Source organism: Pteropus vampyrus, unplaced genomic scaffold (genome assembly GCF_000151845.1).
Source record: "Pteropus vampyrus isolate Shadow unplaced genomic scaffold, Pvam_2.0 Scaffold158, whole genome shotgun sequence".
Lineage (NCBI taxonomy): Eukaryota > Metazoa > Chordata > Mammalia > Chiroptera > Pteropodidae > Pteropus > Pteropus vampyrus.
The window spans coordinates 1,787,214-1,809,605 of record NW_011888939.1 but is presented as its reverse complement, the minus strand read 5'-3'; the positions used below and the strand labels follow the sequence as shown (position 1 = coordinate 1,809,605).

At 60.4% G+C, this 22,392-nt stretch overlaps 1 protein-coding gene across 1 annotated transcript in view; it reads left to right on the top strand.

The window, feature by feature from the left end:
- The first annotated feature begins 262 nt into the window (after positions 1-262).
- Positions 263-22,392, top strand: part of LAMC3 (laminin subunit gamma 3) — a 68,401-nt gene continuing 46,271 nt past the window's right edge. The window contains exons 1-7 of the mRNA XM_011370038.2: positions 263-706; positions 9,947-10,251; positions 14,518-14,648; positions 16,970-17,136; positions 19,036-19,224; positions 19,324-19,441; positions 21,006-21,104. Of these exons, the coding sequence (XP_011368340.1) occupies positions 331-706; positions 9,947-10,251; positions 14,518-14,648; positions 16,970-17,136; positions 19,036-19,224; positions 19,324-19,441; positions 21,006-21,104 (1,385 nt within the window). The 5' untranslated portion in view covers positions 263-330. The remainder of the gene's footprint in view (positions 707-9,946; positions 10,252-14,517; positions 14,649-16,969; positions 17,137-19,035; positions 19,225-19,323; positions 19,442-21,005; positions 21,105-22,392) is intronic.

Genomic DNA, 22,392 nt, shown 5'->3' with positions numbered 1-22,392 from the left:
AATGAAGCTGTGTGGTGACGAATCCCTTTCTAGGATCAGGACACTGAGGCTCCGAGGCTAGGGACCCCCAGCAGAGCCGGGACAAGCCAGCCCCCGCTGCTCCAAAGCCGGGCACTCCCGGGCGCGTCCGCCAGGTGGGGTCAGCGCCAAGGGACGGAGCGGTCGGGAGGTGGGGGTGCCGCCCGCCCTCCCCGTCCCTCCGTGGGTCCCGCCCGCCGGGGGAGGCGGGTCCTGGAGCCCCGCGCGGTCCGCGCCCACCCGAGCGAGCCGGGCCGGGCTGGAGAGCCGGGCGCGCACGGCCGGGAGCGCGGGGCGTCGGCGCCCTTGACCATGGCGGCGGCCGCGCTCGTGCTGGGCCTGGCGCTGCTGGCGCCGCGGGCGGCCGGCGCGGGCATGGGCGCGTGTTACGACGGCGCGGGGCGCGCGCAGCGCTGCCTGCCCGTGTTCGAGAACGCGGCGTTCGGCCGGCTGGCCGAGGCCTCGCACACGTGCGGCCGGCCGCCCGAGGACTTCTGCCCGCACGTGGGCGCGCCGGGCGGCGCGGGGCCGCAGTGCCAGCGCTGCGACGCCGCGGACCCCCGGCTGCACCACAACGCCTCCTACCTCACCGACTTCCACAGCCAAGACGACAGCACCTGGTGGCAGAGCCCGACCATGGCCTTCGGTGTGCAGCACCCCACCTCCGTCAACATCACCCTCCGCCTGGGTAAGCGCGGGTTCGAGGCACCACCACCAGCTCGTCCCCTGTCCCCACCCCACTGCGGGTCCGAGGCAAGAGGCCGCAGCTGATGTGCGCCCTGGCTCGGCTGTAGGACTCAGATTTGGAGAGCTCAGGAACTGGACCCGTCCCCCAATAGCTGGGAAGGTAGACTGGTGGGATCCCCTGGGGTTGGGAGGGGCGGGAAGCCTCCTGGAGCCCTTTACAGAGCAGCGGATCATGCCCTGCGATGGCGGCCATCTAGACCCAGAGCCGTGGGGGGACAGGGGGAAGCGACCCACCAGGGGGTGAACTAGTCTGCCCTTCAGGGCAGGAGCCTAATCGTGGTCATCTGGTCCACTTCCGGGCCTCAGCGACTCCCCAAGGCTGTGTGCGGCCCCTGGGGTGTTCTCGGGGTACCAGCCTGGGCATTCATCCCTGGGGAGTTTAGCCTTCCCAGCAGGAGCTGCGCTTCATGCTGCTGCTGGGTAGCTGGATCCCATAGCGTGGCCTCCCTGCTCTGCCTCCCTCTACCCAACCCCATGGCAAGGTGCAGGAGCTTTACAGGTCCTGGGAGTCACAACCCGGGGTCTGGACCCAGCCCTTGGCTCCCTCGCCGGACCCCTCCCTCCTCCCCCTCCAAGTCCAGCCCAGTCCAGGTCCTCCTGGAGCCCCCCAGCTGTGCCGGGTACTGAGCTCAGCGTCTGATCTGTGCAGCCCCCACGGCCCCTTCAGAGTGGGTGGGTACTTCCATTGGTCCACACGCCCTTATTTGTGTGTCCAAATCTCCCAACACTTTGAAAGCTCACAAGTGTTTTTATAACTCATTTTGGCTGCTAAGTCTGACCTGAGGCTATTTATAGACCTTGTTTATCCTACTTAGAGTGAATATTCATACACTTAGCTGCTGAAATCTCATTTGCGTACAGCCCATGGTCCTGGACACAGCTGGGTGTTCACACGTCCACTGCGGAAGGACAGCATCATCTCTGTAGATTCTGAAAAGTTCGGCTTTGCAGAACATATGTGGAGCCCAGCAGTTTGGAAAAGGGATTGTGGGACCGTATCCCCATTTTTCAGATGAGAACATTGAGGCTCAGAGAGGTTCAGTGTTTTGCCCAAAGGCACACAGCTGCCAAATGGCAGTCTGAATACAAACATGTGTGTACGGTGTGTCCAAGGTCAGGGCCTGAGGTCCCAGACGTGAGCTCCAGCCGTCAGTGGAGTGGGCTCTTCCTAGCCCTGGGGGACAGCGCCTGGGGGACGGTGGGGAGATGACAGTCAGTGAGGTGGAGGGACACAGGGTCCCTTCCGTGAGCATGCTGGTTGCCGCCCCAAGAAACTCAGTTCTCTGGGCCTTGTCACCTTCTCTCGGCTTGTCAGAGTGGGGCACGGTCCCTACCCTGGTAAGTGACAGGAAACCAGTGGGGGAGGAAGGCGGGGGGAGCTGGCTGGACAGGGCTGGCAGGACCCCAAGGCCACAGGGGAAGGAATCTGGGACAGGGTGGGGGCTGTGGAGGAGACGTGCCGTTCCGTGACGGAGGGTGGGAGTTTGGCTGATGGCTTACACATGTCGGTGGAATCCCAGGGCAGACAAGGGGCTCGGCCCAGGCACCAGCGAGGTGGGAGGGGCCGGGAAGCGTCTAGATCCAGGGGCGGCTCCCGCGTGCCCCGCGCCGGTGTGTGGCGGTGCCCGGCCCTGCGTGTCAGCTGTGTGGCCTCGTCCAGCCTCGCCCAGAACATTTAGCAGAAGGGCGGTTTCCATCCCTCTAAAACCAGGGGTCCCAGGGCTCAGAGAAGCCACGCTGAGTGGAGCCGAGGGCTTACACACTTATACACACTCACCTTCACACACACATTCTCACACTCACCTTCACGAACTCATACACATTCACACCCATACTCACCTTCACGCACGCACACACACATCCGCACAGACGCATTCTTATAGACATGCTCTCACGTACTGTCTTACATACTCTTACACACTCAAGCTCACACACACGGGTGTGTCTCTGGAAGTGTTTGTACAATGAACAAAGGAATGAATGAATGAATGAATGAATGAACGAACGACTGTGTCGCCTCCTCCATTCTCTGCTCTGGGACCAGCTCAGGGCTCTTGCCGGCTCCGGAAGACAGAATAGGGCACAAATCACAAAACAGGGTTCGCCCTGAGGCCCGGCCCGGCCACAGAGCGGGCATGTGCCGTCACCTCCCCAGGCCTCGGGTTCTTCTCTGTGAAATGGGGGTAAGAGTGGCCGCCTCCCATCAGCTGGGCAGGTCCTGTAGCTCAGGCCAGCCAGGTGCTCACCGGAGCCAGGTGCTCACCAGTGTCACTCTGCTGACAGCAGCTCGGGGCTGAGATTCCCCTGGGGTGGCCTCTGTGAAGGGATGGGGACATGCTCGCCTAACCTGGCTCCCGAAAGACATCCTGAGCCAGTTACACGTGTGGGGCGCCGGAGCCCCCCGCAGCCCCAGAGCTGGCCCCCTTTGGTCCACTGGACTTTGGTCTGCCACATGCTGGGCCATGGCTTGCATAATACTGGGGGGAGACGAGGTCTGAGGTTGTCACAGTGTTTTCAGGGGAAGCCTGCAGCCAGGCCAGGTGGGCCGGGGACGTCTCCTCCTGGTCCTCAGGCCACCTCTGCTGGCTCCATTCCCCTCTCTGGACAGCTTTGCTCGTGGGAGGGGAGAGTGGGTGGCCGCTGGCCTGGGGTCTCCTCGGGGGAGTGGACCGAGGGGCAGGCGAGGGAGGGCAGCCAGTCAGTCCCAGGACGGAGGTCTCTGCTTTCCCAGCCCCCTGCAGGCTCACAGACATCTGCTCCAAATCCCGGAGTTGCTAAGCTGAGCCTTCCTGTCTGGGATGAAAGGCGGCAGCCGCTCTGGCTCTGGCGGCCCCTAGCCCTTCACTGTCGTCCTGGGAGGGGGCGGGCTGGGACCTGGTGGGGGATGGGGGATGTGTGTGTGCGGGGCGTGAGTGGTCATCAAGGTTGACAGAAACAAATCAGGGGGTTCTCACCATGTACTGAGAACCCCACTGAGTTGGCACCCCAACTCAGCAAGGTTTGTTCTTTTATAGACAGGGAAACTGAGGTTCTAAGGATGAAGTCAGTTGCCCCGGGTCACGCAGCCAGTAAATGGCAGGCCCCGGGACCCTCCCCCAACTGCGCTCCCCCTGGGAATGATACAGGTTCAGGTGAGGCAGGTCGGAGCCCGCGTCTGGCCGGGGTGGGGCTATCTCCTTGTACACTTTCTTAGATTCCAGGGAATCTTCTGGAATGACAGAAAGACCCTTGAGTCTCCGAGTCTCTGGGCAGATGAGTTCTGAGTCCCCGAGCGAGGGGGGAGTTGCAGGAGGAAGGCGGGTGGGCCCAGGAACGATGTGACACTCACAGAGTAAAGGGGCCTCGCTGGGGTCTGAAGGGTGGCAGGAGTTGACGTAAGAATGAAGGACATTCCAGGTCAGGGCACGGCACTGGGGAGCCAAGAGGCCGCTTGCTGTGTCTGTCCTCGGACCCACACAGCGCAGATGGATGGAGCGGAGGGGACAAGGAGACAATGGGACCTGGCTCTGGTCGGGGCTGGATGGCAGGAGGACCCCGCTGGCCCCCGAGGAGCCTGAGCCAGCTGGGTCTCCTGAGCTTCGGCTTTGTTGCGTCTTCCTGTTGAGTGGGCGGCCGTGTTTGCATTGGCCGGGGCCGGTTCTGGGGGGCCAAGTCCTCCTTCCTGCTCCCTGGGGGTTCCAGCTGGAACGCTGGGCCCCAGGCAGGTCAGGGGGTCAAGGCAGCAGCCCTGGTTAGCCTCCACCCACAGAAGCAGCCCCCCGACTACCTCTGGGCCCAGCTGGCCCCGGCCCCTTCGCCCCCCCCTGCACTTCCCAGGAGTGACCCAGGAGTTACAGCAGGGGTCATTCCCAAAGCCCAGGAAGCATGTGGATGGCTTCCAGGTCACCTCTGCCCCGCCTCCCTCTCTGGCTTCAGCCCGCTGCCATTCAGTAGGGCCTCGATAGTCTCCCCTCCTGGTATTTGTGTACGTGGGGGCCTCTGCCCGCATGCTTTCTCCCCCTGCCTCCTGGATAAACCCGCCCCTCATTCATAAACGAAACTGCTGAGTGCCTACTGTGCGCCCGGCCCTGTACCAAGCCCCAGGGATGCGGCCGCGGACAAGCGCTGTCTGTCCCTCTCAGCTGAGGGGTGACTTCCTCCAGGAAGCCCCTCGGCCCCCAGGATTGGGCGGAGGGCCGGCCCGTGCCTTCTCGCTGCCCCTCACGCTTTCCGCATCACGGTCTGGGGGGTGCTGCCTCGAGGTGTCGGTTCGTTTGTGTGGATCGGGCCCCGAGGTGCAGAGGGCATGCCTGTTTTCACAGCTGGACCCAGAGCCCAGCACAAGCCCCCTGTGCAGCGGGGCTCGGGAAGGGTGGGTCAAGCCCGCGGATGCAGTGGGAGCTGTCATTCCGCCGTGCGCGTGCTGTGTGCCTGGGGCCGTGCTCAGCGAGGCAGGAACTCGCTAAGCCCCGTCGTCCTTTTGCCCTTTTTACAAACGGGGAAACCGAGTCACTGCGTTCCAGGCCACGACCCAGTTTGGCCGAGGCCACGTTGCCGGTAGGAGCTGGATGTGAACCGCATTTCCCCGGGAACAAAGGAGCGAGTGAACGAATGCAAGAATGAATGACTCCCCAGCCTTCCAGAAACTTCCAAACTCTTAAGCTGTGGCATTCACAGGGCCCCAGCCTTCCTCCTAGCCCTGCCCCCGCTCGCGCTCGCCCTGGGCCCCAGCCACGTCACCTCCCTCCCTACCCCTGCTCCCCCGCAGCTCCGCGCCAGCCCTGCCACCCGCTGCCCCTCTCCCTGTGTCATGCCCCTGGCTTTGCCTGTTGGGATCGCGGCCGCCGTGTGGGACTCCACTGAACCTCTCACCCAGTGTCCCCGCCCCGAGCCCTTGACTGAGTAGTTCACACGTCCTTCTGCGTGTCAGTCCTCGGATGTCACACGCCACCTCAAACTTAGCATCCAAAAGTGGAAGCACCCGTGTTCATAGCGGCATAGTTCGCAGCAGCCAGAGTGGAAGCACCCCAGCGTTCACTGGCGAAGGAGCAGGCAAAACGAGGTGCACGCGCACGGTGCATGAGTATTCGGCCTTAACAGGAAGGAGATTCTGACAGATGCTCCCACGTGGGCGAAGCTTGAAGAGACACGATGTTAAGTGAAATAAGCCAGACGCAGAAGGACAAAGACTAGACGGTTCTGCTTACGTGAGGTCCACAGAAGGGGCTAATTTCGTGGAGACAGAGAGCGGAATGGGGGCTGCGGGGGGCTGGGCAGGGGGAGAGGGGAGGAGAGTGGCCATTGAACTGGGAGTTTCGTGTGGGGAAGATGCAGAGGATTCTGGGGGTGAGCGTTGGTGGTGGGGACACAACACTGTGAGTGTACGCAATGCCAGCGAACTGTGCGCCTGAAAATGGTTAAGAGGGTGAGTTTTAGGTTATGTGTTTAAAATCAAAAAGCAGAGGCACCCTCCTCCTCCCTCGGTCTCTCCCTCCACCCCACGGAGCGATTCTCTGCTCTTTTCGTCATCGGCCAGATCACGAGGTCATTCTCTGGAATGTTCTTTGCGTTTGCCCTCCTCGTCATTCACACTCAGCCCCTCTTCGGCTCCCTGATTTATCGGGCTGGTCTTGAATGACCTACGACCTCTCTGCAGACTCGGAGTGTGCGTGTCTCAGTCATGTCTAAGTTCAGAACGGACCTCAGAACCCTTCTTCGCGCAGAGCCCTGGGCCGTCATCGATCACATAAAACCTGTTCGTTCTCCCCAGGGTAGGCCATAGGTGTGACGATCTTGTTCCGTATTTGGAGTTTAGACCCTTGGCCCAAAGATGAGAGAACTGTGATGGGCCCAGCTCTGATTCAGCCGGGCTGTCCTGGTGCCTGGCGCTGTGATTGTGGGAATTCTCCAGCTCCTAACAGGGGTTCGTTGTGCCCCAGATTGCCAGAGCCGGGCCGGGAGAGGAAGACAGGGACAGCGGACGGCCAGATGACAGTGCTGTGGGCTCTGCCGTGATCCCCCAGACGCTGGAACAGCTCTCTCCGCCTGGTTCCGTTGCCAGCTGGGGGCAGGGAAGCCTCACCCACAAGTTCCCAGCTCAGCTTCTCACCCTGCCCCTTCCCCCCCGCCCCCACCCCAGGCCACTGCTCCCCAGATGGCTCCAATTAAAGGGCTTTGTTTTGTTTCCATTTTCCCAAAATAAGCCTCTCCATTCGGAGCTCATTCTGCTTGGCCAGTGCCGGATGTGGGCCGGCCTGGTTTTGTGACCGCCCTGGTGTCATTGTGTCCCAGCTGGGTTGGAGAGGACACGGCTTGGTGCTCCTGGTGCCATCTTCATGGGCACCAGCACCCTTCCTGGGCAGTCCCTTCTCTCTGGACACCTACAGAGCCCCGAACAGGGGAACCTGTTCTGGGCAGCGAGTTTGGGGCCAGACGGGCTTGCAGCTAAGTAGAGACCTGGCTGTTTTTTGCATGACGTTGGGCAAAAGTCCCTCGTTAGTAAAACATGCACAATGATGCTTCTGTTTGGGGATGGGGCGATACGGTACGCGTGAAGCACTTAGCCAGGTGCCTGGCACATAGTAGGTGCTCACTAAACGTTGGCTGTTGTTAAACAGACTCATTCTGGGGTCAGGACTTGGAGACACAATGTGGCAGTGTCAGCATGTTGTCAGGCCTGCCTGTCTCGACTCGCTCACTGGATTATAAACTCCTTGAAAGTACAAATCGTGCTTTGTCTTTACTTGCTCACAGGGAAACGTTTCCTTAGCATCTACTCTGCACCAGGCTCTGTGCTCAGTTCTGGGGATTCACAGCTCCTGTCCTAAGGAGGTCACAAACTAGTGGCAGATCTTAACAGAACAGGATGAGGAAGCCCAGGGCAGCTGGGAGAGCCTAGCGAGACACCCAGATCCATGACTCCAAGGCTGAGTTGCCATCAGCCAGGAGAGGTGGGGGAAGGGTGCCTCACGCTGGGCCGAGGCTGGGGTGTGTGGCCAGTCTGCTACACCAGCCGGATGAGCAGGATGCATGGGAGCCAGCCAGGTGAGGCACAGAGGGGACAGCATACTGGACAGCTGGGAGGTGAGATCATGTGCGCCCCCAAGCATTGTCACCCCCAATTAACCGCTGGGGATGACATTTCGGTCCAGCTGTCCTGCCAGGAGCACACCTGTCTCCACATCACCCTGAAGCCCTGTCCATCAGCCCCTGGGGCTCACAAGGGTCTGAGTCGAGGCTGCGAATTCAATTCTTGCCGATGCTTGGAGGATCTTGGGGTGGGTTCCTCCCCCAGCCTTCCGGTTGCCTTTGGCAGACAGCTTTTCATCACAAAGCGGGGATTAAGTTGCTTTCTGGGCTCTTCTAATTAACTCTTGTAACAAAAAGTTCCTGCTGCGTCTCTGCGATGCCCCTGCACCTCCTCTCACCTCCTGGCTTGGCGAGGAAGAGCAGAAGCAGCACGCGATGGTGCTCGTTTGCGTGAAATCCCAGGAACGGCCTTTTTCCCATCAGGCTTCTAGCTGCCAGCTACCTTTTAAGTGGCTCCAAGCTCCCCTTCCGTGAGGTGTCTGGCGGTTAGATGTTTATGGAGGAGTCTGGCTCGTACACCACCAGAGCCTCCACACAGCGTCTTTCCGTGAATGCGCATCTGGGGTGAGTCCCTGCCTGGTTCCGAGGCTTGAAGCTGCTCCGAGAAGCAGCCATCATGTTGTCTGGGACACATGCTTTCTTAAGAGGACTTGGGGTCACAGTGCCAACCCGTGCTGCCACGGAACTTGAAAAACATCTTAAAACATAACATGGCAAGGCGGTTGCTTGAAAAAAAAATTTTTTTTAAACATGTGTTCTCCAGTTTTTAAATTAGAACAGGTTTCACGAGAGAAAATTGAGAAAATGCAGAACAATTAAAAAGGGAAGAAAAGTTACTCGGCGTGCTCTGTCCTAGAGACAGTCACACTTATTTGTTTGACGTCTTTCTTTTCTGCCCATTCTTTTTAAACGTAATCTGGTGGTTCTGAAGGTGAGATCTTGCGTTTTCTTTTTCATTCAATGTTTTGACTTAAGCGGTTCCTCTGTATTACAGACTCACTGACGGCTGTTTCAACGGTTTCGATCATCTGTGAATTTGTTTATTGAACCTTATGGTTCAAGTTTTTCCCCATTATAAAAAAAAAAAAAACAACACCACCTTGATGATGGCTATTTCTATGGGTTTCGTTTCCATGTTTGACTTCCCAGAAGTGGGATTCTTGTAACAAAGGCCGGGAATATTTTTAGGGCTCTTCATCCGTGTCACCAAACTGCATTCCCCAAGGTCCCGACAGATATATTTTTTCTTCCAAATTTTTTTTTTTATTGAAGTAAAATGCACATAACATGAACTTTGCCGTCTTAACCGTTTTTAGGTGCACAGTTCAGTGGCATTCAATCCACGCGCGCTGTCGTGCGGCCACCCCGCCCCCAGCACCAGCAGGCTCTCATCTTCCCGACCTGAAATTTCGCCCCCATCAACCACCACTAACGTCCCATCCCCTCCCCCAGCCGCTGGCGCCCACCGTTCTCTCTGTCTCCGTGGATTTGCCTGTTCAGGACATTTCCTCCACGTGGGCTCGTACACCACGTCGTCTTTCGGGGTTCATTTCTTTCATTTTCCACGCTGTTTTCAAGGTCCGTCCACGTCGTAGCGGAATTAGCGCCGACGGTCCCTGATGGCTGATGGTTCGACTTCCGGTTTTCCATCTCTACGATGGTACAAAAGTGATACGCATTCAGTCACTGGGGCGGAATGAGGCCAAAGGCACAGGTGGAAGGGTTGGCTTTGTTGGGATGTAGTAAAAGAAATAGCTTTCTAACGGTAGAGCAGGCCTCTGTCGGATGTGGCAACATCCCATTGCTGGAGCTTTGGATCAGAAGATCCGAATTCGAGCGAAGACGCGGCTGCCTGTCAGGGGTCCTCCACGGCAGATTCCTGTGTAGGGAGGCAAGTTGGCCTAGGTAAGGGATGGCACGTACCTGGGAAGCGAGGAAACGTCTTCTGCGGGGCCCCGACAGGCATCACTCACTGATCCCAGGGCAGAGTTCCGGACAGCCTCTAGCGATCCCCTCAAGGCCGTTGATGGGGCACAGCCATTCTGCTCCCCCTGGACCAGGCTTCCGGCTCTCCCTTCCCTTCCGTAAAATGGCCCGTGTCGTCCCACTGCAGGGAAAGCTTACGAGATCACCTACGTGCGGCTGAAGTTCCACACCAGCCGTCCCGAGAGCTTCGCCGTGTACAAGCGCAGCCGAGCGGGCGCGCCCTGGGAGCCCTACCAGTACTACAGCGCCTCCTGCCAGAAGACCTACGGCAGGCCCGAGGGCCAGTACCTGCGCCCCGGCCAGGACGAGCGCGTGGCCTTCTGCACCTCTGAGTTCAGCGACATCTCGCCCCTGAGCGGGGGCAACGTGGCGTTTTCCACCCTGGAGGGCCGTCCCAGCGCCTACAGCTTCGAGGACAGCCCCGTGCTGCAGGTCAGAGAGAGGCTCTGTTGTGCCTGGACCTTCTGTGGGCACCTGGCCACAACAGGTGCAAGGGGGCCGCGTGGTGGAAGGGAAGTGCCCCTTTCCTTGTCTCCCACGTCGGGAGCCGGGGGACAGCCGCCACCTCACCTGACCCCTTTCTTAAGGGGCTGGGGAAACTGAGGCCTGGCGTGGGGAAGGGGTTTTCCAGGGATTCCCGTGAGTTGGTGGAGGGGCCCAGACTAGAGTTCCGACTCCTGGCCGGTGCTCCTTCCGGAGCCCTGTGCCGCCGGTCTCCCGTCCTCTCTCTCTGAGCTGACGACCCCGCCTGCCCTGTGTGTCTCCAGGGGCTTTGACGAGGATAAAGTGAGACATGTGAAAAGAACACGAGTTTTGGAATCAGGGTCCTGGGTCCCGTGCTGGGTCCTGGTCCAGTAGAACGCTGTGCAGTGACAGAGACGGTCTGTAGAACCCTTGACTAGCATGGCTGAGGAACTGGATTATAAATTTTGTTTTGTTTTAATGAACTTTAAGTAACCACATGTGGCTAGCAGTTGCCACGTTGGACAGTCACCTATAAAGTGGCCAGTGCTCGGCCCGTAAGAGGCGCTCATACACGCTTTGAAGATAGAGTCACAGTAGGTCACTGTCACCGTCGTGGCAGAGAGGGCGGCAGGCCTGTGGCTGTGTCCATTCAGCACAGCCGCCCTGTGCAGCCCACCCGGGTCTGTTCAGCTTTGCAGTCACAGTGATGTGGTGACCCGGTTGATGTTTCCGGGCGTTGGACGCCCTCCTGTCCTCTCCCCGTGTTCAGACAGACCTCTGCCGAGAAGGTCTGTCATCTCGTCCCCTCGTACGTTCAGAGCATTTCCTCTGCCTGCCTGGGACGACGAGGGGCTGGGACCAGAATCCTGCTTCTTTCCAGAAGGGACGCTGAGGCCCAGGAAGAAGTTGTGTCCCACCCAGGCTACCCAGACATGGCATCAGCTGGTTCACGTCCCCGAGACCACCCTCAGGTTCAGTGGTTTTTCTGGAGGGACTCACAGAACTCAGAAAAGCTGCCGTCTTCACTGACGGTCTATTACAGTGAAAAGGTGCACATTACAACCAGCAATGGGAAAGGGGGCGTGGGGCAGGGCCCCGGAGACACCAGGCTTGGGGCGGCCACCTTTCCTCTCCCAGGGGCATCCTGGGAACATCGCTTATTTCTCCCAGCAGCGATGTGTGACAACACATAGGCCATTGCCAACCAGGAAGCTCACCTGCGCCTTGGTGTCTAGGTTCTTTATTGGGATTGGCTGCATAGACATGGCCGACTGCCTGCAGAGCTAACTGTAGTCTCCAGCCCCCCCAGAGGTCAAGCTGACCCCACGTGGCCCAGGGGACCCCCATAAATCAGACTACCAGGTGGCCCTAGATACCAGGTGAACAGAGACAAGCAGGACATTCTAATGGCTTAGAGGTGACCCCAGGAGCGGGGTGGCAAAAGCCAGACCTCTCTTTGGGAAAAGTTAATCCTTCATGGCACAGAGTCACAGTTCCAGATGCCCGGGCCCCATTCGCCTCATTAAAAACGTTCACGCGTCATCATGATGATTCCCTTTAAAATGACAGTTTCTCCTCCACGGGTTCCAAGCTCCTCAGATCAGAAAGCATCAGCCAAGGTCATTTCAAGACAAGCAGAATAGCCGGGCCCCACGCTCGCTGCCTGCACCTGAGACGCAGTCTCCCTGGGCAGCGGCTTCAGCCGAGACCCTGGCAGCGGGGTTCGTGACTTGTTGCCTCTTGGACGTTGTCGCTGATGGAGAGACAACCTCAGAAATGCCCGCTCCTGCTGCCGCCCCCAGGCGGAAGCCAAGGTCAGGGAAGGACAAAGAAAGGCCAAGCCACTGCGCCCTTCCTTCTCTCCTGTCTCCTCCGGGCACACCCAGGGTGGCGTGTCCTCTGAGCACACGGAGCATTTTGGGGTGGGAGGTAACGAAGGATGCCTTTTGAAGGAAGCTGCTAGGTCTTGGCTCTCTCTGTCCCCCGAGGGGCCAAGGCCTTTGGGGAGGAGGCCAACTTGGCCGGCACGGAATCGGGTGACAGAGCTGAGGGGCCCTGAACCGCTCCATCCTGGGGTGTTGGCTGGGGCAGAATCGCTGCCCCCAAGAGCCGAAGCTCTGCCTCCCGCTCTCCCTTCTCACTGCGTTCTGGACCCCAGGGTCGGTCCAGAGTCAGCCCAGAGGGGGTCACGAGTTGAAGGAGCCCGTTGCCTGTGTACGTGGGGGCTTCGGATTGCCTTAAAATGACCTCTAAGGGGTCTCCAACCCCCAGGCCGCAGACTGATACTGGTCTGTGGCCTGTTAGGAACAGGGCCACGCAGCAGAAGATGAGCAGTGGGCGAGTGAGCAAAGCTTCGTCTGTATCTGCAGCCGCCCCCAGCGCCAGCATCACCGCCTCAGCTCCGCCTCAGATCCTCAGGCGTTAGATTCTCATGGGAGCCCCGGGTCCCTGGTTGGGGACCACTGCTCTGAGACATGAGAGGGTGGGGCACACAGTTTGGGCTAAGGGAACAAATCCCCCTGCGTCTCAGGGAGCTGTGGACTGTTCTCATTGTCTTCGCAGACTGAGGAAGCAGGTCCTAGGCCACAAAGCTGACGTAGAAACCCAGAGGAGGGTCGTGTGGGCTGGACACCCCGGGCAGGTCATTGCCCGCTGGGCCCCCTGGTATGACGAGGGTGTTGGGGTAGATGCAGGAAGCCGGGCCGCCTAATGGTTACAGCCTGGACCCTGAGCCCAGACAGACCCGAACCGCAGCCCTACTGTGTGCCAGCTGTGCACCTTGGAGCAGAACACTTACCCTCCCTGAGCCTCAGCGCCCCCACCTGTAGAATGGGGGTGGTAACAGTACCTACTCGTAGGAGTAGTCTGAGGACCCGAGCCACAACCACACAGTGTCACCTGCTGCCCCTCCCAGCACGGACATCGGCTGGTTTGAGGTCTCCAGGTGGCACTTTGTCTGGAGAAAGAATCAAGCGAAGGCCCTTCACCTGTGTGCTGCTGGGTTTCCCGCCCAGGCTTTTGCTCCTTGCTCCTCAGCTGCCCCAGGGACCAGTAGCATCAGCATCACCTGGGCCCTCATAAGAAATGCAGAGTCGCGGGCCCCGCCCCAGACCTCAGAAGCTGTGTTTTCACCGGATCCCTGAACACACACTGACATTTGAGAAGTGGTTCGGGGAGTGGCGAGGACCTACAGACTCAGCTGAGTGCCGATCTTCCTGCTGAAGTTGTCTCATGCCGGACCCCTCCTCGCCGGCTGAAGCATCCTTGAGCCGAGGCCCTGGGTCCCAGGCGGTGAGCTGGCAAGGTGCTGAGCTCAGGGAGAGCAGCAGAGGCCCACTGGCCTGAGTCACGCTGGGGTGTGAAGACGGGCTTTGCCAGGAGTTCGTTTTCTGTCCTGATGGGCCTGATTGCTAAACCAGGAGCTCCTGGGCCGAATTAAAATGCTAATTAAAATTCAGCTGGAGCGACCTCTGATTATAACAGCAGGCAGATGAAAATGTCAGCCTTCACGTGGCTTCTCCCACCTCCTCGGCAGCTCATTCAGGAATCAGCAAGTATTTGTCCAGCGCCTGCCGCGTGCCAGGAAGAGCCGAGGACTGGGGATGCAGCGAGAACGAGGCGCCCCAAGCTCCTGCTCTAGTGGGCGTATGTTCTGGTGGTTCAGACATCACCTCGGACAGGTGACTTATCTGTGGGAGCCTGATCTTTAGCACATGAGGAGCCTATACGCCTAGGGACTGCCCCCTCCAGGCCCAGCCGAGCAGGGGAGAAGGGCACAGGGACATAGCCTCACCCAGCTGACCTCTGGAACGGGGGTGCAGGAGCCACTGAGAGAAGCAGGTGAGCTGCACAGCCGGTCACCACTTACCTGCATGTGCCAGACCGCAGGCCCGGCTGCCGACGTCAGCTGTCCTCCTCCAGACAGCCTCGTGGGCTCGGCACTGTTCCTTGTCCCAGTTCACAGATGGGGAAGTGGGACCTGCCAAACATTGAGCAACTTCCCCAAAGTCGCACAGCCAGCAAGTGGCCTGGCACCAGGCTGGGGTGACCCCAAAGCACAGGCTCCTGATTGCTGCAGTGTTCTTGGAATTTGTTGGAGTTTGGCCTGTCTCTGTGTCCCTGGAGACCCCCAGGGCAGCCAGCTGGGCCTTCCAGCAGAGTGGGGTGGGAGCACATACCCAGGAACCCACTGACGGCGTCCCTTCCCCTTCCCTGTGTCCCCCTTGCCCCCAGGAGTGGGTCACCAGCACCGAGCTCCTCATCTCCCTAGACCGGCTCAACACGTTTGGAGACGACATCTTCAAGGACCCCAAGGTGCTGCAATCCTACTACTACGCCGTGTCTGACTTCTCTGTGGGCGGCAGGTAGGTGGGGGGCAGAGACCGGGACCCCACAACCTTGTTCCTGAGGCAGAAGGTGGCTGCTATGTGGGTATCACCCCGTCTGGGGGGAGGGTGAAGATGCTACTTCTGGTGCCCGCGGGGGAGAGTTTGTCCGTTTAAGCATCTCCCGTCCCCCAGAAGCAGGGGCCGTGGACATCACAGGCCTGTCTCACGCATGGCCGCCTGGCGCTGGGTGTGTAAGGTGGGTGAAGGAACCAGGGGAGGCACGAGGATGTCTTCGACATAAACGCTCACCGGATCCCCTCTTGGAGGGGAGAGGGGCAGACAGGTGTGTTCCTGCCCCAGTCTCTGCGGGTGGCAGGCAGTGATCGGTTCAGTATCCCGTAAACATGGCGGCATGCCCAGGATGACAAGGACAGGGGGCTCGGGCGGGGTGTGCGGAGGTCAGGGAGACTGCTCCACAGATGGGGCCCGCCAAGGCCGGAGGAGGTGAGCGTTCCAGCCAGAAGGGCCACCCTGTGCGAGAGCAGGGACTGGAGAATCTAAGAGGAGACCCTGGGGCTGGAATAGGGGGGGGGGGGGGGGGGGGGCGGCTGTCAGGGCCCGGGGCCCGGTTTATTTTTATCCCGCAGTCCGTGGGGAACTGTCAAAGTCTCCAGGGTAGTAACAGGGTTGGGATTTTAAAACGCCTCACCCCCCCAACACCCGCATGGGGAGGGATAGGAGAGAGAAGCAGCCGGAATGTTCCGTGGTGGGGTGGGGAGAAGCGTGTGGCTCGGAAAGCCATTTAGGACCGGAAGTCAGCTCACGCGGGAGTGAGGGTCTGTCGGGAGAGGGCGCGAGGGGCTTTCACGATCGAGGGTGCCCAGTGGCATTCAGAAGTCTGGACAGTGACGTGGGCCCAACGCCTGCGCTCAGTGTCTGTGCCCTCCAGGGAAGGCTGCGGCTTGGGAGTGAAGGGGAAATCTCGGGGTGTCTACGAGGGCCCCTCTGCTCCCCCTCCCTCCACACTTAGGTCAAACCACCTGGGAGGGGCGCCCCCAGGATGGCAGATGGCGGTGAGCTCCAGCGTCTGCTGTCAGGGGGTCTCGCGGCCGGGAACATCTGGACCCCAGCTGCCAGAGCCAGACCACCCTCAGGCCGGCAGCTGGCTGGGGGCAGGTGGCCTCGCAGCCTGTGTCCCTCTATGGCCTATGGGAATTTCACTCCTTACTTTGGGGTCACAGGGCTTCATGGGAAGGGGAGGTGTTCGCAGTAACCCCTCGGGGACACAACTGATCCCTTGTCCTAAAACTGCCCGGTGCCTGCCTCACCCCTGCCAGAAATGCTGGGGCATTTCCTGCCTGGCGAGGAGGCAGTGCCCTCTGCCCTTTGCCCTCTGCCCTTCCTGAGCCCTGCGTCCCTGGAGTAGAGAAAGCACCGTGGGCTCTGGCAGTGGCCAGCGATTCTTCGGTGCCCACTGAGGGCGGAGCATGGGGCACAGCTTATGAGGAGCCACCAGCTGGCCCTGGGGACCGTCCTGGAGCGCGGGGTCTGCGTGGAGTGGGAGAGAAAGGCCTCCAGAGTCCGGCTGTGCCCGCGAGCGTCTGTCACGGCATGGCCTGAGCCTCATTTCGCTCGTCTGTGTGGTGGCAGCTACGGTCCCTCCTGCCACAGCCGTGGAGCTCCAGCGAGACGTGACCTGCTGGGGCCGGCACAGAGGAAGCCGTGGCGTCCTCTAAGTGGCTCAGTTGGGCCGCTCGGGACGGGGGTGATGGCCCCCCAGGGTCGGGCCCCGCTGGGCATGGCCCCCTGAGCACCTCTTTATCCCTGCCCAGCTCCACCTGCCTCCTAAGCTCATGGAGGGTGGGAGGTGGCACCCAGGCCACAGCTGCCCTCCAAGGCACAGACTCACTGGGGACTTGAGATGAGGCGATGGCTGTCCTCTGTAAGGAGCAATCTCTCCTGTGTCCCTTACACACAAAGGAGAAGGGTGGGCAGTGGCCTGCCACCCACTGCCCTGGGAGCTGGCCCACCCCAACCCAGGAAGCTGAGAGGACTTCTTCCTGGGCCCTGGGGGCGCCCCTCAGGCAGGATCCCGCAGTGGCAGCCTCGTGAACTTGGTCATTACTGACCCGCGGCCTCGGGCAACCTCTCTGTCCCTCGGTTCCCCCATCCGTTGGTGGGGATTGAGCCCAGCGGCTGGTTCTCTGTTGCCGTCGGCTCGTAGTTCACCGGAGCTCCGTAACTGAGCCACAGAACTGGGCTCCCCGGCACGCAGGGGCCTCCTGGCGATTGACGCCCCCCTCCTGCCGGCACCCACCCCGGTTTCCAGACCCCCGTCCTCTGTGCTCTTTCCTCAGGTGCAAATGCAACGGACACGCCAGCGAGTGTGGCCCCGACGACGCAGGCCGCCTGGTCTGCCGGTGCCAGCACAACACCACGGGCACGGACTGTGAGCGCTGCCTGCCCTTCTTCCAGGACCGGCCGTGGGCCCGGGGCACCGCCGAGGCCGCCAACGAGTGTCTGCGTGAGTGTCCCGGGGCCGCGGGGACTGGCGGCCGGCGGTGCAGGCCAGGAAACCAGGAAACAGACGCCCCGAACCCGAGCGGGGGAGGGGCGCTGCTCCCGGGGGGGCGCGGTGGCAGCTTGGGCGCTGAGCCCGGGCGAGGCGGTGCCAGGGGGGCCTGGAGGGGGGCGTGTCATCCTCAGTCCTCACCCCCACAAATAGCTCCTGCAGACCAAGTCCCCCACGGTGGAGGGGTCCGTGGTGGGAGGGCTGGAAAGGTCCCCCAACGTGTGCCTTTGTGTTCACTGCTCTAACTGCAGCCGCTAATGAAAGCCAGGCCAGCCCAGGTCCTCGGCGGTGCTGGCCTGCCCGCCGGCCCCTCCCGCAGGTCTCCAGGCTGCCCTTTCACATCCCGGCCCGCGTGTGAAGCGGCTCTGACCACACACTGGAGACGGCGGTGCCATCGTACCTTCTCCGGGGACGTGGGGCAGACGGCAGGACTCACCGCCCTCCTCCCAGCCTGGTGTCCCATCCTGCCCCAACTCCTGCTGTCCCAAAGCCCTGCCTTAGCTCTCCAGATAGCCCTCGGGCTGGCTTCAGCCTTCCCGGGCGGAGCTGGCGTCACCAGGCACCGCATCCCGACTGGCTCTGACGCTGCTGGCTGGAGTGTCTTCACGTGCAGGCGCTCCTGACAGCGTGGCCTCCGGGCCCACTGTCTTCTTGGGCTTAGGTCACCGGCAGCTAGAACTGGGGCAGGAGGGGACAGCTTGTTCTTTGGGACAGGGTGTCTGCAGGAGCTGCCAGTGGCCGCTGTGGCCCTAATAGGTTCCTGCTGCCCTCGCTGGCCAGCCTCCCCCAGGGAGCCCGCCCAGTGCAAGGAAACGGTGCTGTCTGGCTCACTCGTTCCAAGCCTGGGGCTGTCCCCATGGTGGGGACACACAACGCCAGACTGCTTCTCCTGCCACGTCCTCATCCCTGCGGTCACATTTCTGCCCTCCCAGTCACCAGCCTAGAAGCTGGGGCTTGCCTGACCCCTCACCACCCCCATTCCCAGCAGCCTGAATTCCCTGAGCCCGGAACACAGCCTCACCCGTGTCCCTCCGGCCCCTCTGTGCCCTCCTGTGCAGCCAGTGCCTTGGCCTGGGCCCCAAAACCCCTGCTCCAGGCGCCAAAGCAACCTCTCCCTGCTCTACCCGCCCCTCGCCCTCCTCTACCTGCAAATGTGGTTATACCTGCCCCTTTACCCAAGGTGAGGTCCACTGCCCAGCCTCCCTGGGTCAAGCTCTGCTGAACTCTTGACCTCATAGCTGCCCCTGGACCCCTCTCTGTCCTGTCACACTACACGACGGCCCTACCCTCTTCCCTGCCCATCACATGACATGCCCACCCCCGCCCACACCAGGCGCATCTGGCTTCTCTGGCTGTCCACACTGTACCCTCTGCTCTGACCTGCTGCCTGCGACTCTCCCATCTCCCCCCTCCCCGCCTCCTCCAGCTCCTTCCTGCTCCCCGTTCACACGCGGCCATAGCTGTGACTTCCTCCAGGAGGGCTTGTCCCACTCTCCCGGGACAGCTGCGGGGCCCCCCTTCCAGGTCCCAGAGGCCCCTGCCTCTCCCCTCACCGCCCACCACCCGCAGGCCACCCGCTCGCATGTGGGAACTGGGTTCAGACTGTTCACTGACCCCCACAGGGCTTATCCTGAGTCGAGACGGAGCCCATCCTTAGCACACAGGTTTTTAAAAAGGAGCTAGTGAGCGAATGAAGGGCGGCTTGTATTTTCCATGCGTCTCAGTGACCTCATGACCAGATTCACACAATTACTACGGCTTAGAGGATCCACGAGAGACCGTGGAGTGGGTGGCACTGCCACTCTAGAAGGTGGCCAGGCTGACACCTCCCGCCCCACCTCCTGCCCACAGCTTGCAACTGCAGCGGCCACTCTGAGCAGTGCACGTTTGACCGGGAGCTCTTCCGAAGCACAGGCCATGGCGGGCGCTGCCTCCACTGCCGAGACCACACGGCCGGGCCCCACTGCCAGCACTGCCAGGAGGACTTCTATCGCTGGCACCCGGGGACACCCAGCCAGCCCTGCGACTGCCACCCGGCAGGTGAGTGGATACGACAGCCCAGCCCCCGGGCTCACCTCGCTCCCCGGGGACCACGGCCGCCCCCCCAACCCCCGCTGCCCTGTGCCCTTCCTCCCCCAGGCTCCCTGCATCTCCAGTGCGATGACTCGGGCACCTGCCTTTGCAAGGCCACTGTGACGGGCTGGAAGTGTGACCACTGCCTGCCCGGGTTCCACTCGCTCAGCGAGGGAGGCTGCAGGTGAGGGTGGCAGGGGAGCGGGTGCAGATGGCCCAGCAGGGGCTCCTGGCCGTGGACGTGGACTGCATGCCGGGAAGCGGAAGAGAGGGATATTGTTCTGACCTCCCTCTTTCCACTCCTCCATCCCATCATTCCTTTATTCCTTCCTCTATTCAGCATTCTCTTATTCTGCAGCTACCACACTCCCATCCTGAGTGAGGACTAGAGACACCCAATCCCTGGGGAGGCAGACAGATGCGTATGAGTCAGGGTGCGAGTCCCGTGGAAGCCCAGAGGCCTCGGGGGTCGAGGACGGGCTTCCTGTAAGAGGCGCTGAGTTCTAGTGAGGGCTGAGGGGAGAGGGGGAGGGGCGGGTGTTCCAGGTGGGGAAAGAGCACATGCAAAGGCCCCCAGGCAAGGCACGGGGAAGCTTGGTGTGGACGAGTAGGGAGCGCAGGGCAGGAGGGCGTGCGAGGAAGAAGGTCCAGTGAGGCCTGGAACGCCCCAGGAGGCGCTGTGCGTGGACATGAAGCAGGGGTGGGGACGAGGCTGGAGGCCAGGGCAGAGGCTGCAGCAGGAACAGCTGGGAGACATGGTGGCCCACACCAGCTGGCCATGGAGAGGCAGAGCACTTGACCCCCAGGGTTGTGCTTTGGGCACCTGGGCAGAGGCCAGTCAAGGGAGGGGAGCATGATGCGGGAAGAGGCTGAGTCTGCAGTGCTGCTGGGAGGTGGGCAGGGGGCGACTGGGATCCAGACCTCGGAAGACGAGATGGTAACACGTTAATCGCTGCTTGATTGACAAAATACACAGCAAAAATATAAAGCCATTATAAATTCAGAAGCGCTTTAAAATGAACTTGGCTTTGGTTAATTGCAACAGTCTTCTCATGTATTTGAAAAGCAGTTGAAATGCATTGGGGGGTCTGGGATTCCACACAAAATATCCAGTGGTTCTGGGCATAAACCTGACCATTCGGTGGTGGCCTGGATGCTTCCCCAGGCTCTCTGGCTGCTGGGCCTTTGCACATGCTATGTCTCTTACCCCAGAGCATTCTTCTCTTCCCCAATCCCTCATCTCACCCTTATCTGTGTCTAGCCAACTGCTAATTCATTCTTCAGTTCTCAGCCAAGGTACCACTCCTCCAGGAAGTCTTCCCTCCTTCTACCTGTCTCCTTGTTCCCACCCCAAGCACCTCCTCTTCTGTATACTCTTCCATAGCGCCTATTAACGTATAATGTCTATCTGTTTGCCTGCCCATCCTCACTGGACTATAGGCTCTATGAGGGCAGGAACCATGTCTTGTCAGATGATGGATAGATGGATGGATGGATGGATGGATGAGTGGATGGGTGAGTGAATAGGTAGATGGGTGAATGGATGCACGGGTTGATGAGTGAGTGGATGAGTAGGCAGATGGAGCTCTGTTCAGGTGAGTAGGTGGGTCACTTCCTCGGCAAGGTGGGGGAAAGGCTCTTGAGTCAGCCCGCCACCTGATCCTCTCAGGAATGGGGAAGGAGGATGGGCTGTTCCCACTCAGGGGTTGCTCGCTGGACACCTTTCCCCCGTCCTGTCTCTTTGGCAGGCCCTGCACCTGCAATCCTGCTGGCAGCCTGGGCATCTGTGACCCCCACAGCGGGCGCTGCCCCTGCAAAGAGAATGTGGAAGGCAGACTGTGTGACAGGTGGGTGAGCTGATCCGATAGTAAGCCTGCTGGAAGTGACCTCGGGGCTTGTGGTGGGAGGAGCAGGGGCATGGTCCTCACAGACTGAGGCAACCCTGCCGCCCAGCACCCTTCCGGGAGCATCATGGATCTGCCACCTGGGAAGTTCTCTAAAGATTTTACGACGCTGTTTGTGCTTGGACCCCCAACCGCTGATGGTTCATACGCTTTGAATATACATCTTCTTTTTCTAGCTCAGAATCCTGTAAAGAAAGAGCTGGCAGGGATAGGAGATCATCTAACCCAGGGGTAGTGAATACACGTGACTTGTACCGCAACCCTCCCATCCCCCACCAGGGCAGACGTCACTGATGAGCACAGCAGTCTATCACGAGCCCTGTTTTAACCTTAGAATCCTTCTCTACACCCTGCTCCAAGAAGCTCCTACCAATCCAGCTGAGATTCAAGCCTGTTTGCCATCCTATCATGGTACAAACGGAGCATCTAGAGCTCAGGGAGGCAGGAGTGTCCAGAGCCACACATCCGTAATCTTCCTCCTCACGTGTTTGGGGGCCTCCTAACTCCAGCAGTGGGCTGGCAGGTCAGCGTGTTTACCTGTCAGGCACACAGTGTCTCCTCTTCCTGGCTTTGTCTCTGACGTCCAAAGCCCTTTGCAGCCAGCACGGGGTCTGTCTGGGACTCTGCTTCTCTGGCCACAGGCCGTGTATGCGACATACCTAACACAGCATTACGTTGTGGACTGTCTCCCTTTGGCAGTCTGTGCTGGGCCTGTGCCAGTGCCAAAGCTGTGAGGCTGGCCCTGGCCTTGACTCTCTCCGTGGCCCACCTCAGGCTGCCCCTATGCCTTGTCCAGCCGTGGGCTGTGGGCCCTGGGGTGGGATGTGGACCCCCCCCCCTGCTCCATCTTCCCCGCCCCAACTCTGAGGCCCTTCAAACCCAGAGTGGAGTCAGGGAACCAGATCCCAGCCGGGGCTCCCCACCACTTCACACCTTGAGCCGGTCCTCCCTCCAAGCCTCAGGCTGCCCATGATGAGATGCTCGTGATGAGATGTCACAGGAGTCCGCCGGGCATCGGGTCATCGGCAGTTCACGAATCGGATTCCTCAACCTGAGTGGCTCGGATGGAGCCCCCACCCCCACCCTCGCCCCCAAGTGCAAACCGGGGGTCTGTATTTGTTAAGCACCTCTCCAGGGCCCCGTGGAGCAATGGCTGATGCTAGGGCTGGGGTGTGGAAAATGCCAGATGAGTTGAGAGCATCTTGTGCCAGAAAGCAAGGAAGTGCTTCAA